At 39.4% G+C, this 14,716-nt stretch overlaps 1 protein-coding gene across 2 annotated transcripts in view; it reads right to left on the bottom strand.

The window, feature by feature from the left end:
• Nucleotides 1-1,686: 1,686 nt before the first annotated feature.
• ntrk2b (neurotrophic tyrosine kinase, receptor, type 2b) overlaps nt 1,687-14,716 on the bottom strand; it is a 32,608-nt gene continuing 19,578 nt past the window's right edge. Inside the window, exons 14-19 of one of the 2 annotated variants that reach the window (XM_017724738.2) lie at nt 14,542-14,672; nt 13,558-13,730; nt 12,146-12,386; nt 8,754-8,912; nt 5,083-5,276; nt 1,687-3,700 (exon numbers count right to left, since the gene is read on the bottom strand). In XM_017724738.2, the coding sequence (XP_017580227.1) occupies nt 5,091-5,276; nt 8,754-8,912; nt 12,146-12,386; nt 13,558-13,730; nt 14,542-14,672 (890 nt within the window). In that variant the 3' untranslated portion in view covers nt 1,687-3,700; nt 5,083-5,090. Of the gene's footprint in view, nt 5,277-8,753; nt 8,913-12,145; nt 12,387-13,557; nt 13,731-14,541; nt 14,673-14,716 lie in introns of both variants that reach the window. The other variant, XM_017724737.2, reaches the window with a different exon arrangement.

Below are 14,716 nucleotides of genomic sequence, written 5' to 3'. Positions count from 1 at the left end.
TTTTTGCTTCACCATTTTCTACACGCGGACGTTAAAGGCAAAAATCTCGGCTCGGCACATGCGCCTTATTTGTCCTGTCGTTGTACAGCTCTGGTTGAATTCCTGAGAGCATGCAGACCTTTGACAGGCGGACGCCTCCATGTGACGCTAAAGAATATCTGTTACTTTTTAATATGAAAAATGACTAAAGAAATACAGAACATTTTTTTTTTTTTTTTGATGACTAAAGAAATACAGAACAAGGGGCGGCGTGGTGGGTAGCGCTGTCGCTTCACAGCGAGGAGGGCCTGGGTTCGATTCCCCGGCCGGGCGGCCAGGGTCCTCTCTGTGTGGAGTTTGCATGTTCTCCCCGTGTCTGCGTGGGTTTCCTCCGGGTTCTCCGGTTTCCTCCCACAGTCCAAAGACATGCAGTCAGGCCATTTGGACATGCTAAATTGCCCCTAGGTGTGAGTGTGTGAGTGACTGTCTGTGTCTGTCTGTCTGTCTGCCCTGCGATGGACTGGCGACCTGTTCAGGGTGTATCCTGCCTTCCGCCTGAAGACTGCTGGGATAGGCTCCAGCATCCCCCCGCGACCCTGATGGAGAAGCGGCTTAGAAAATGGATGGATGGATGGATGGAAATACAGAACAGTAGTAAAAAATACACACACATAAAAAATTAATTAAATAATAAAGTTGCTACCTGTTGCCACTGACAAGTTGATTTTATGACTCGCAAATAAAGCATTTTTTAATTAATTGTAGTTGCAGTCTAGAGGCCTGCCAAGGTTACAAAAGTAATTTCAAAATCCTCCATAGATTTTCAGTGACAATGTCCTGACTGATATAAAGGGTGAAAAGGCATATAAACACCTTCACCTTTTCTGAAACCAGTTTCGAGTTAATTTGGCTGTATGTATGGACTTATTGCCTTTTTGTCTTGGATTTGGTTTCTGGGCCTCTAAGATTGAACTCTCTAATACGTTCCAGTACATCACTCAATTCATGTTTCCTTTGATGATGCCCCAGTAATGTTTGCAGAGAAGCAGCCCCATGTCAGGATGCACCCAACTTCAGAATGAACTGTGAGTATGGTGTTTTTGGAATCATTAGACTGACCAAAGTACATTTGTTCCAGAAGAGTTATGATTGGCGTAAAAGCTTGTGTGCAAATTTTAAGCCCATATTTGAGCTTCTTTTTCAGCAGATGAGGTGTGCATGGGTTGTAGGAACAAAGATGTGTTGAAGTTTGATTTTTCTCTGTGTAACTGCGGTTCACACTTTTTTCAGGTTGTCCTGCAACTCTTTGAGTGACCACTGGCTTCTCTCTTACCTTTCTTATATTTACTCTGTGTGAAATCTTGTGTGGCACACTTGTCCAGGAACCATTAATTAGGGTTTCCACTTTCTACTAAGAACTGGATTGGTCCTCTCACTGAATTTAGCTACAGTACGGTTTTTACTGGTTCAGTCATATGAAGTAATGCATGTGTAGTCACCGGATGCAATGAGTGAAATAAATCATACTTGCTCTGCGTATTACATGTAAAGGTGGACAATTTTAACTGACACTGTGCATTAAAAGTTACTCTATAATGCAATTGAAAGACCCTCTGCTTGTTTAATGTGCTACTGTGATTGATAGTTTGTAGTTGTTACCTTTTTTGCAAAAGGCAACTGTGTATTACAATGCACATAGAAACATAGTCTTGTAAGACATACCACCTTTATTAAATGCACAGTATTACAAGGAACATTTCCACTGACTGCAGAGAAGCTGCTCACAGGATGCACAAAGCATAGAATACTGATATCTAAGCAGTGAGAGATCGAGTCTGCCAGGAGCAAAAGAAATAAATGCAACTAACACTCTCGCACGGACACTATGCTCAGGTATGCCCCGGACACACACACACACACACACACACACACACATACTCACACACAGTCATACTCAGCCAAAATTGGGCTAAAACAGAGTACCTCCAAAAGAAAGAGAAATAAAAAAAGTTATTTTTCTTTGTTTGTTTTAAATAGGAACAAGGATAAAGTAATACAGTGTTCCAGCGCCCAGTCACAGTTCATCAGTGAATAAACACATTGGTTAGAAGTTAAACTTTTAAGGACAATGGGGTGGACAGGTGGTCCTGACCTAGATGGAACTGTGTTTATGGCAACCTGCCCTTACAAAATTGTAACAAGGAGGGCAAAGTAATACTTCTTTTAAGGTTTAATTTGTTTGTAAATAAGAAATTCAGTTAGATTTATAGAGAAAATCCAAACAAAAATATTCTCACTATATTGTGAAAAAGCACAGAAATAAATTTATACAGTACATTATCACACAAAATTGTATTTACACGCATGTTGCTTGTGGCCCAGGAGAAATGTTTCCTTCCTTAGTAACATGTCTTGACAGCTGTTTTTAAAGAACATTGTGTGTATGCATATATATATATATATATATATATATATATATAAAATATATATATATATATTTATTTATTTTTTTTACTGTACAGCATGGGCTATGAAGTATATGAAGTACAGGCTGGCTATTTAGAGCTGACACATCTCTATAGTAAAAAGTAAAAAAAAAAAAAAGAAAATCCATCTTTGTTCAATTAAGTTAACTTTTAAGTCAGTCTGTCAACGCACAAAAACGAAGCATAAAAAATCTGGGTTTAGACAGAGTCTTAGGTCTTAGCATAATGGTTTAGACCAAATATTTATTGTGTGCAAATTTTCTACATTATTTTCTTGCTTATTTTTTTCTCTCAAAACCAGGTTTGGGCTAATTTAGCCAACAGTTGGCTAACTGATGCTTTTTTAGCAAGGAAATCTGGATATCAGTTCTTTACATCAAATAAAGCACTCTTCATAACATCCTACTTCTAAAATAAAGGATCTGCCTGATGGACAAATACCATATCTTCAAAGACATATATCTCTTTCTGTGCATTTTTGCAGTGCTTACAATTATTTGAATTTTACAAAAATATGAGCAGTCAACAGAAAGGAAGGTTACAGCTCAGATATTTTATAATGCTTCATAATCACTGGTTCACAGATGACCAGTGCTGACCAGTTCTTGAAATGTTTAGAAACACTGTGAAGGGATGCCTGAAAAAATACATGTCGCTGATACAGAGACAGCTTAGAAAGAGCCCAACATCAGGGTACAAAGGACAACAAATGTTTCTAATGTTATTTACATTCTGATTTCGCACTCACTTGGTGCAACACTTTTTCAGAGCTTTGTCACTTTGCACTCACGAAAAACCACTCACAGCATGTCACTAGCAGAAAGGATATCATGAGGACATCCACTGAATGAATAAGGAGTTAACCATATACAGGAGAATTTGCCATACTGTAATGTTAGAATGGTAAATCTAGCTGTGAATAAGTGTAGTTTGGTGTAGTAATGAACAAGTGAGAAGTTGGTCAGTCAAAGTCAGTTATGTATTATGGAAAGTTAGTGCTTCATTTACTTAAGTGTAATAATCAGATGTAGAGTTGGTACGGTGACTTGCAATAAGTTATTTCTTCCTTTTTTCACATATTTGGTGGGGTTGAAGCACACAGACATGGAACCCTGGCTGTCCCTTCATAGGGTCTGTGTTGTCTGGAGGTGACCTCAGGGATGGCCAAGTTCCCATCATACCACTCTCACATCAATGCTTACGTCACAGTGCCCACCAAATCCATCGCTTTGAAACTGCCCACGAGACATTGAAAAAGAAACATCACAGAAGATTACTGACACACTATTAAAAGGTTATTTCATAGTAGATAATCGATCATATAAAACTGATAACTATGGGAAATCATAAGTGCAAATGAAATCCGTCTTTTCAGCGGGGGTTGTCGTGCCATAGTCAATGTCTGTGATCTATAACCCCTAAACAAAAAGAAGAAAACAAATCTTCCAAAAGGCAACATCCATCCAATTGGCAACACAAGATACAACAAATAACATGGAGACAATGCTGAAACAACACAAATCTGTTCACTTTTTGCCGCTGAGTAAGTACCCTATGATGCAGTCATTGCTGTAACCATGAACCAGTTAGCAAGACGTCAATAAGGCCCTGAAGTAGTCCTTAAATGCGTAAAGAGGCAGCCATTGTACTGGCCCAAGGACATTGTGGAACACCACTGCTGGTGACTGTGCCAATGTGCTCTCACCAACACCAAAGAAACCGATGAATCAGTAAATTAACAAAATGGATGAATTAATACCTGTCCCCTGTGCAACAGCCTTACAGCAACAACTGAATTGCATCAACTTTCCAGCATGAAAGATTCCTGGGTGCCTCTTTGTCTCTGTGCTTCTGTTACTTGGTTAAGACTGTGAAAGATACAATGCATATTCACCACATTAAAAAAAAGAAATGGCACCAACCCCATTCAAGTGGATACATAAATGAATGAATCAAGCTACAAATAAAAGAAACTGGTGATTAAATGATTGTTCTTCCACCAGTGTTTCACAGTCCACACTAGGTTAATCACAAAGTGTGGTCAGGACAGCAACAATGTTGTGCTAATTAATGGGCCTCCAAAATAGAACTTTCTTGTAATGTCCATCTTAATCCAATAAGTGTAAATAAAAATGGCACTGGTGGCAGGAAAAAAGAGAACAATATGCTGTTAAATCCACAAGAAAGTTTTCCTTTTTTCCAACAAAAGTTCATAGTTCACAATTGTCTACATTGTCCTTGACACATGTAAGCTTAAGCATGACCTAATCAAAGAGCCTCTGTTTTTAATTTTTGCAGTTTTTTTCTTACTGTTGCATTGTTTCTTTGTCATTCTGCAGAACTTTTCTCCATTCATTGAGAGGAGAAAACACAAAAAGAAATTACATGTCCATGATGAGTATTTACAATAGTGATTAACGATCTGTCTGATTCCCTTTGTTCACCTCTGGCACATAGAGAATTAAAAAAGGACAATTTGATGCAGGGCATGTCTCCAGAGGGAGGCAAAAAACCCCAGAAACGCACACAATCAACTTTAAGGCCTTTAGTCTATGTGGTGAAGAGGCAGAAGCACAAGCAATGGCACACAGACAAACATATCCTCACACATACATACACAGACGGTCAGCCCAGGATGTCCAGATAAACAGGTGAGGCCTTGGCCAGGCTCTGGAGCAGATTGTGAATCTCTTTGATGTTGAGTCTCATGTAGGGTTCGCGCTGCCAGCAGCCCAGCATCAGGTCATACACCTCTTTTGGACAGGTCCGAGGCCTCTGCAGTACACGGCCTTGTGTGATGCACTCAATCACCTGCAGGAGGAGCCACACCAAATGCACACAAGCTATTCTACAATGACTCACTAGTTATTAGGTATAGGAGTGCAGGGCACAACCTAAAGGCTACAACACAGAGGTTTTATATGCATCAACATGTTTTTATATAGCAACATCTGTGAATTCTGACAACTACAGAATCGTCTCATCGTCTGAGCTCCCTTCTTGGTGGCTGTATCACAGCACCATTTTGAAGCATATAAACGTGAGTTTATAAATATGAGAATAGTCTGCTCCCCTTCATATGAATTTCAAACCATTTTTAAAGCATATACACAACTTTAACTACGCTAACCCACAGCCTGCACATGGTGTGGTTAGTTTTAAAATGCTATAATAACTAAGCCTCCCAAAGTAAAGAAAAAAGAGCCAGATTAATAAAACATAATTCAGTTGGCCTACATCATGCTGATACTTGCTGTTCTAGTTTGTAGTAAAAAATTAACAGTATCCAGTTTTATACTGTTGATTCATGATTTTATGTGTTTGGGTTAGAAAGCTCATTTGGTTCAAACAACATAGAATTGCATTAATTTAAATGTTTGCATCAACCTAGTACAATTAACCTTGCCTCTGGGATAAGTTGTAACATTTTCACTCAAACTAGGCTGAATTCTTCACATACAATATATGCTCTGAACATACAACCCCAATTCCAATGAAGTTGGGACGTTGTTTAAAACATAAATAAAAACAGAATAAGGTGATTTGCAAATCCTTTTCAATCTATATTCAATTGAATACACTACAAAGACAAGATATTTAATGTTCAAACGGATAAACTTTATTGTTTTTTGCAAATATTCACTCATTTTGAATTTGGTGCCTGCAACAATTTCCAAAGAAGCTGGGACAGGGGCATGATTACCACTCTGTTACATCGCCTTTCCTTTTAACAACACTCAATAAACATTTGGGAACTGAGGACACTAATTGTTGAAGCTTTGAAGGTGGAATTCTTTCCCATTTTTGCTTGATGTACAACTTCAGTTGCTCAACAGTCCGGGGTCTCTGTTGTCGTATTTTGCACTTCATAATGCACCACACATTTTCAATGGGAGACAGGTCTGGACTGCAGGCAGGCCAGTCTAGTACCCGCACTCTTTATCTACAAAGCCATGCTGTTGTAATGCGTGCAGAATGTGGCTTAGCATTGTCTTGCTGAAATAAGCAGGGACGTCCCTGAAAAAGACGGTGCTTGGATGGCATCATATGTTGCTCCAAAACCTGTTTGTACCTTTCAGCATTAATGGTGCCTTCATAGATGTGCAAGTTACCCATGCCATCGGCACCAAACACACCCCCATGCCATCAGAGATGCTGGCTTTAGAACCTTGCGCTGATAACAATCCAGACAGTCCTTTTCCTTTTCCTTTGACCCGGAGGACATGGCATCCATGATTTCCAAGAACAGTTTGAAATGTGGACTCGCCAGACCACAGGACCCTTTTCCAATTTGCATCAGTCCATCTCAGATGAGGTCGGGCCCAGAGAAGCCGGCAGCGTTTCTGGGTGTTGTTGATATATGTCTTTCGCTTTGCATGGCAGAGTTTTAACTTACACTTGTAGATGGAGCGACAAACTGTGTTCACTAAAGTGTTCCTGAGCCTATGTGGTAATATCCATTACAGAATGATGTTGGTTTTTAATGCAGTGCCGCCTGAGGGATCAAAGGTCACGGGCATTCAATGTTGGTTTTCTGCCTTGCCGCTTACTTGCAGAGATTTCTCCAGATTCTCTGAATCGTATCATCGTTTGATGATATTATGGACTGTAGATGATGAAATCCCTAAATTCCTTGCAATTAGACATTAAAGAAACGCTGTTCTTAAACTGTTGGACTATTTGCTCACGCAGTTGTTCACAAAGTGGTGAACCTCACCCCATCCTTGCTTGTGAACTACTGAGCCTTTCAGGGATGCTCCCTTTATACCCAATCACTCCAATCGTTTCCAATTAACCTGTTCACCTGTGGAATGTTCGAAACAGGTGTTTTTTGAGCATTCCTCAACTTTCCCAGTCTTTTGTTGCCCCTGTCCCAACTTCTTTTGAATGTGTTGCAGGCATCAAATTCAAAATGAGTGAATGTTTGCAAAAAACAATAAAGTTTATCCGTTTGAACATTAAATATCTTGTCTTTGTAGTGTATTCAATTTAATATAGATTGAAAAGGATTGGCAAATCATTGTATTCTGTTTTTGTTTATGTTTTACACAACGTCCCAACTTCATTGGAATTGGGGTTGTAGTTTATTTTCAAATTTGCTCCAATTAAAAATTTGTGTTAGGTTGAGCCTCACTTTCCCCTGCACCTTCTTTAATAAAATTTGCACTTTTTGTTACAGATACAGCAGTGTTGCTGGGGTTTTTAGATATTGTGTACACTTACTGACCACTCTCTATTAGACACATCTGCCTTTTTTGCCCATCTTGTAGATGTCACTTGTAGAGACTATGGCCCATCTGTTGCTGCACAGTTTGTGTCATCCTCTAGTCTTTTATCCATCATCAGTTCCTGACCAAAGGACCACTGCTGGCTGGATATAGAATTTTCTAATATCATCAAATATTGTGTGCTGTACTGAAAATGAATCACCACCCAAATAATGGAGGTCTTATTCCAATGATGGACAGAGTCAATGGTGGCTATAAATTGCGCGACAGATGGTCTATAGTCAGTAATTGTACACCTAACCAAAGTGCACAAACATGGCAGGTGTAACTGATAATAGTCAATAATTGTAGATACAAGGTAGGTGGACACTCAGTGTCACTTCATCAGGAAATTTTACAAGAACAAATAGGATGCTCCACAAAATTCTTAAAGTAGAATTCCATTGATTTTTTATGTGTACATGGTTAAATCACTGAGATATCATTCAGAATGGTTTGCTGAGAAACTTGACAACAAAATCACTTATGCTCAGTTTTATAAAAAACATTTAACTTTTGTCTTAATCATCAGTAGCTTATGTACTGCAAGAAAGCATTTTTCCAACTGCTGAAGTTATGGCAGAAGATTTACAGCATCAGTTGCTTTAAACACAAGTAGAAGCAGTATACGTTTACATTCTTTATAGGCAGGTACCAAATGGGTTCTATGGAGCATTGCCATAAAAGAAACAAGTGTAGTTCCCTGAAGAATCCCCAGTGTTTTTTGAACTAAACGCTATCTGATGCACATGGTCACTCACCATGGACAAATATTTAGACACTTAATTACTTACTAAGTAAAACAATAGAAAACCTGTTAACACAGGTTACACTTAAAATAGAGATCAATGGCCACTGGGTTTTGAGTCAACAGGGTGAAAACCCCTAGAGCACTCCTTTGCATTCATTGAAAGGTTCTTTAGGGACCCAAAGGTGGGTCTTCTATAAAATTGCTCCAAAGAACCCTTTTGTCATTATTATTTGTAAGTGTATAAGTACTTGACACTTAAGGGGTTCTGACCTCATTGTTGGAGAGCTGGTACCAGGGTTGCTTGCCATAGGTAAAGATCTCCCACAGCACCACCCCAAGGCTCCACACGTCACTCTCTGTGGTAAACCTGCGGTACATGATGCTCTCTGGAGGCATCCAGCGAATGGGCAACATGGTGTGACCGCCCACCTGCCATCACATGTGAATGATTTTATTGAGGTATATGGCTATCAAATAAGTTACATTTCATTTAAATTCATAGCTTGTCTGTTAAAATAGTTCCATTCTCATATATAGGCTGCAGTAAGTTGTTGATTCAGTGTCTGGCATTTCACAGCAAAAGGGGCTGGTGTCCCATATCACACACAAACACACACACACATACACCCAGAAGGCTGCTGACACAGCAGAGTGTTTCCGCCAGTGTTGGCAGGGGGCAGATTTGGGAGAGCCCTTTAGTGTCAGATGGTCAGAGCTTTTTCTGGAACAACTCGCTGTAGGGGGAATTGTCTTTTTTTAAAGCACATTTATATTTCATCATGTCTAATTGACTGTTCTAGGTTTTATAGATTTAAACAATCAGTTTAAATCTATAACAGTTTTTTTTAATCTATTACAGTTTTTTGGCCAAATATATGCTCAATTGTTAACAAAGACTGTTAAATAGACAGCAGAGTATCTGTTTAATTTGTACTTGTGACATTTTTGTACAGCTTCAAGGTCTAAAATCAACATAGCAAACTTACATGTTTTTTCTTTGTTGGGCCCATTAGGATTAGAGAATTTTGATTTAAATAGTATTTATGAGAGATAAAAATAACAGATCACTGTTATTATAATTACAACCCCAATTCCAACAAAGTTGGGACATTGTTTAAAACAAATAAAAACAGAATACGATGATTTGCAAATCCTTTTCAACCTATATTCAATTGAATACACTACAAAGACAAGATATTTAATATTCAAACATATAAACTTTATTGTTTTTTGCAAATATTCACTCATTTTGAATTTGATGCCTGCAACACGTTCCAAAGAAGTTGGGACAGGGGCATGTTTACCACTGTGTTACATCGCCTTTCCTTTTAACAACACTCAATAAGTGTTTGGTAACTGAGGACACTAATTGTTGAAGCTTTGTAGGTGGAATTCTTTCCCATTTTTGCTTGATGTACAACTTCAGTTGCTCAACAGTCCGGGGTCTCCGTTGTCGTATTTTGCGCTTCATAATGCGCCACACATTTTCAATGGCAGACAGGTCTGGACTGCAGGCAGGTCAGGCTAGTACCCATACTCTTTTACTATGAAGCCACGCTGTTGTAATACGTGCAGAATGTGGCTTGGCATTGTCTTGCTGAAATTAGCAAGGACGTTCCTGAAAAAGACGGTGCTTGGATGGTGAGGTGTTTTTACAATCATCTTGCATTTGTTATATTGTAATAATCATGTTTTTCTCTATAGTATTATAACTGTTATATTTACGGACAGCTTTTTTCGTCTGTGTGTGTGTGTGTTCTGTTGAGGGCCTTTTCCGTCCCTTCCTTTAAGAGAGGAAGCTAATGTATAGAATAACATGTCAAGGTTATGAGAACAGTGTTTGCCAGGGGTATCTGTTTATGTTGAAATAAGCTTTTCCAGATGTTTCCTTATGGGATGTATAGATGTGTGTGTGTGTGTGTCCCTAATCATCTTATGTGTGCACGGTCATTCACCATATATAAACCAGAGCAATCTCGGACTTTGGAGGAGATCCCACATTCGGCTTTCGGGACTCTAACAGGGCTTTAACACTATCTTATTAATTTGAAATGAAGTTGTTCATATTTATATTCAGATAGTGTCTACAGAGCTTTCGTCTCCACACCTACACAACTGAGAATAGACAACAATGGCAGCATATGTTGCTCCAAAACCTGTATGTACATTCCAGCATTAATAGTGCCTTCACAGATGTGCAAGTTACCCATGCCATGGGCACTAACACACCCCCATACCATCAGAGATGCTGGCTTTTGAACTTTGCGCTGATAACAGTCCGGACAGTCCTTTTCCTCTTTGGCCCCGAGGACACAACATCCATCTATTCCAAAAACAATTTGATATGTGGACTCGTCAGACCACAGGACACTTTTCCACTTTGCCGTCAGTCCATCTCAGATGAGCTTGGGCCCAGAGAAGCCGGATTTCTGGGTGTTGTTGATATATGTCTTTCACTTTGCATGGCAGTTTTAACTTGCACTTGTAGATGGAGCGACGAACTGTGTTCACTGACAATGGTTTTCTGAAGTGTTCCTGAGTGGTAATATCCATTACAGAATGATGTCGGTTTACTTACTTACTAACTTACTTGCAGAGATTTCTCCAGATTCTCTGAATCTTTTGATGATATTATGCACTGTAGATGATGAAATCCCTAAATTCCTTGCAATTGGACATTAAAGAAACGCTGTTCTTAAACTGTTGGACTATTTGCTCACGCAGTTGTTCACAAAGTGGTGAACTTCACCCCATCCTTGCTTGTGAACGACTGAGCCTTTCAGGGATGCTCCCTTTATACCCAGTCACTCACAGTCACCTGTTTCCAATTAACCTGTTCACCTGTGGAATGTTCCAAACAGGTGTTTTTGAGCATTCCTCAACTTTCCCAGTCTTTTGTTGTCCCTGTCCCAACTTCTTTGGAATGTGTTGCAGGCATCAAATTCAAAGTGAATATTTGCAAAAAACAATAAAGTTTATCCATTTGAACGTTGAATATCTTGCCTTTGTAGTATATTTAATTGAATATAGGTTGAAAAGGATTTGCAAATCATCATATTCAGTTTTTATTTATGTTTTACACAACGTCCCAACTTCATTGGAATTGGGGTTGTATGACTTACATTGCAAAACAATTTTCCAGCTTTTTATTCTGTTTCTGAGCCTTACTCCTGCATAAGGGTGAAATAGCTTAAACATCTAGACCTTCCTACGTTGTTAAAAATAAAGGTATTTTTTGTTCATCAAGATACAAATGATGTAAATATACCCTCAAAGGTTAAACAGTGGTTCTGAGGTCCAATTGCGAACCTTGAATAAATTTGTCCTGGTGGAAAAAGCACATATTTGTATATTTTCATAACCTAATCTTTTAAAACAGAACAATAAAATAAAAGCCTGGAGACTAGTCAGAATGTGTGGAGTCAGTGCAACTTCGAAAATATAATTTCTATGGATTACGGTTCAATTGTTTTCCCTGACTAAAGGTACTGAGATGTACCCTTGAGGGAACCACCCTAGTTACTGCCCCAGTGACAGTTTTGCACCTTTTATTCTGAGATTGTATTCTAGGGCCACAGTATTACCATGGTCCAAAGCTATCATGAGAGAGAGTAAGAGAGTAGAATATTTCAGGCGCTCATATATGAACACTACCACCTTACCCTGTAGTAATCAGTGCTGTACACATCTCTGGACATGCCGAAGTCCCCTATCTTGACAAGCAGATTCTCTCCCACCAGGCAGTTGCGCGTGGCCAGGTCTCTGTGAACAAAGTGCTGTGAGGCCAGATACACCATACCGGCTGCTATCTGCTGAGCAATGTGTAGCATCTGCGACTGAGTCAGTTCCACCAGCATACTCTGCTGCCCATCCGCCATCAGCACAGCATCTGGCCCGTGAGCCCTGAGAAAACAAGATAAAAAGACATTAAAAGAACAGTTTGACCAAACCTGCTAGCATAGCTAACAGTGACCGTAACCTAGTTGGCACCAATTTTCACTTTCATTTATTGTTAGCAACATTGTCTTTTTCTGTTTAAACTGTTCCTTTATGAATAGCACCTCTCATACTAATGTACCACCAAACATCAGGTAGAATACAACTGACTGTGCAAAGGCACAATTGAATGTGTTCACAGTTACAGATAATGCACACTAGCTAACATGTAAACAAATAAATATACACTATATGGACAAAAGTATTGGGACACACCTCTTGATCATTGAATTGAAGTGTTTCATTCATTCATTTTGCCAGAGATGTATAAAATTAAGCACCTATCCATGCAGTCTGCCTTTACAAACATTTGCGAAAGAAAGTGTCTCAGTTCAGTGAGTTTGAGCATGTAATAGGACACCAATGCAACAAGTCAGCTTGTAAAACTTCTTCCCTTTTAGATATTCCACGATTAACTATATGTGACAAAAAAAGATGTGCTGGGAGCTATATGGCATGGGTCGCCATGGCCAAGCAGCGACTGTAAAGTTTGGTGGATTTTTTTTAAAGTAAAGTATGGGGTTGTTTTTTAGGAGTTGGCCTAGGCCCCTTAGTTCCAGTTAAGGAAAATCTTAATGTTTCAGCAGACCAAAACATTTTGGACAATTGTATGCTTCCAACTTGGGAACAGTTTTGAAAAGACCTTTTTCTGTTCCAGCATGACCATGCCCAAGTGCACAAAGCAAGGTCCATAAAGGCATGGTTGGGGAGTTTGGTGTGAAAAAATATGACTGGCCCACACAAAGCCCTGACCTCAACCCCGTCGACCACCTTCGGGATGAACTAGAATGAAGATTGCGAACCAGGCCCTCTTGTCCAGCATAAGTGTGTCACCTCACAAATCCTCTTCACACAGACACACTCCAAAATCTTGTAGAATGCTTTTCAGAAGAGTGGAAGCTGCTATAGCTGCAAAACGTGGAAAAACTCTATATCAATGCCTATGGATTTAGAATGAGATGTCATAAGAGCTCCTGTAGGTGTAATACATAAGTGTCCGAGTACTTTTGTCCAATAATCAAGTAAACAATAGACTTATTAAAACTTTGTTTAGCACATGTCACATACATATGGATACCTGAGGAACTTGTTGAGGTCTCCGTGTTTCATGTACTCGAACACCATAATGAGGGGATCACTCTCCACACACACGCCATAGAAGGTGACGATGTGCTCATGCTGCAGGTTAGTCAAGAGCTCCGCCTCTCGGTGGAAGTCAGCCCGCCCACTTTCACTTGCTTCTTTTAAAGTCTTTGTGACACACGTTTCATCTTAAGAATCATTACATTGGACCTGATGGTCACATTACAATGGCCTACCTATGGTGTACATTTTAGATCAATCAGACCTCAGCATCAGTACTCGGGCATCAGACAGATAGGCATCATTCCTCAAACTAAATAACTTCAAATCTCAAGAAAAAAACGCCATCATGTCTCCGATCTTGTGTAATGGAACATCAGACTAAATGGTCTCAGGAAAAAAGTTACACCTTAATTAAGCATATACTGGTTCAATGTAACTTAGACAACTATTGCACATTCTTGAAATAAAAGCTGGTGTAACATTTGCAAAGTGTTTTAAGAGGACATGAAATCAGATACGTCTCATCTCTCTCCACAGCACATCTACCACAATCAAGAGGCTGCATGGTCAGCTCTTGCCAAATGCAGGTGCTACTTTGAAAGATCAAGGCAATTTGATCTGACATGTTTGGGCTGATACCTTTTTTCCGAGGCTGTTTGGTCTGATACCTTTTGGTCTGAAGCCACTTCATCTGACGAGATCTGAGACATGACAATGTTTTTTCCTGAAACTCAAAGTTATTTAGTTTGAGGAACATGCCGTTCTGTGCAATGCCTGAGTACTGATGCTGAAGTCTGAGGATGTCCTAAAATGCACACTGTACCTACCAATTATTCCATTATCAAAACACAAAGTTTACTTATGTGAAATATGTGCTTGTAATTAATGGCAGCTATGTACCATACATATCCTCTAACACAGTACAATGTAAGTGTTACTAGTACTTCTAATGTTTCAGGATTCTAGATTTTCATACCTTAACAGCCACCAAGATCTTCTCCTGGTCTGGTGACAAGTTGTAGCATTCGGCAAGGAACACTTTGCCAAAAGCCCCCTCTCCAAGTTCTCTCTTAAGCACTATGTTGTGGCGTTTGATGTGTTGCACAACTATGGAAAAATGCATACAGAGCTTGTGATCAGCTGATTTCTGG

Source organism: Pygocentrus nattereri, chromosome 23 (assembly GCF_015220715.1).
Source record: "Pygocentrus nattereri isolate fPygNat1 chromosome 23, fPygNat1.pri, whole genome shotgun sequence".
Taxonomy (NCBI): Eukaryota; Metazoa; Chordata; class Actinopteri; order Characiformes; family Serrasalmidae; genus Pygocentrus; species Pygocentrus nattereri.
This window is presented reverse-complemented; position numbering and strand designations above follow the sequence as displayed.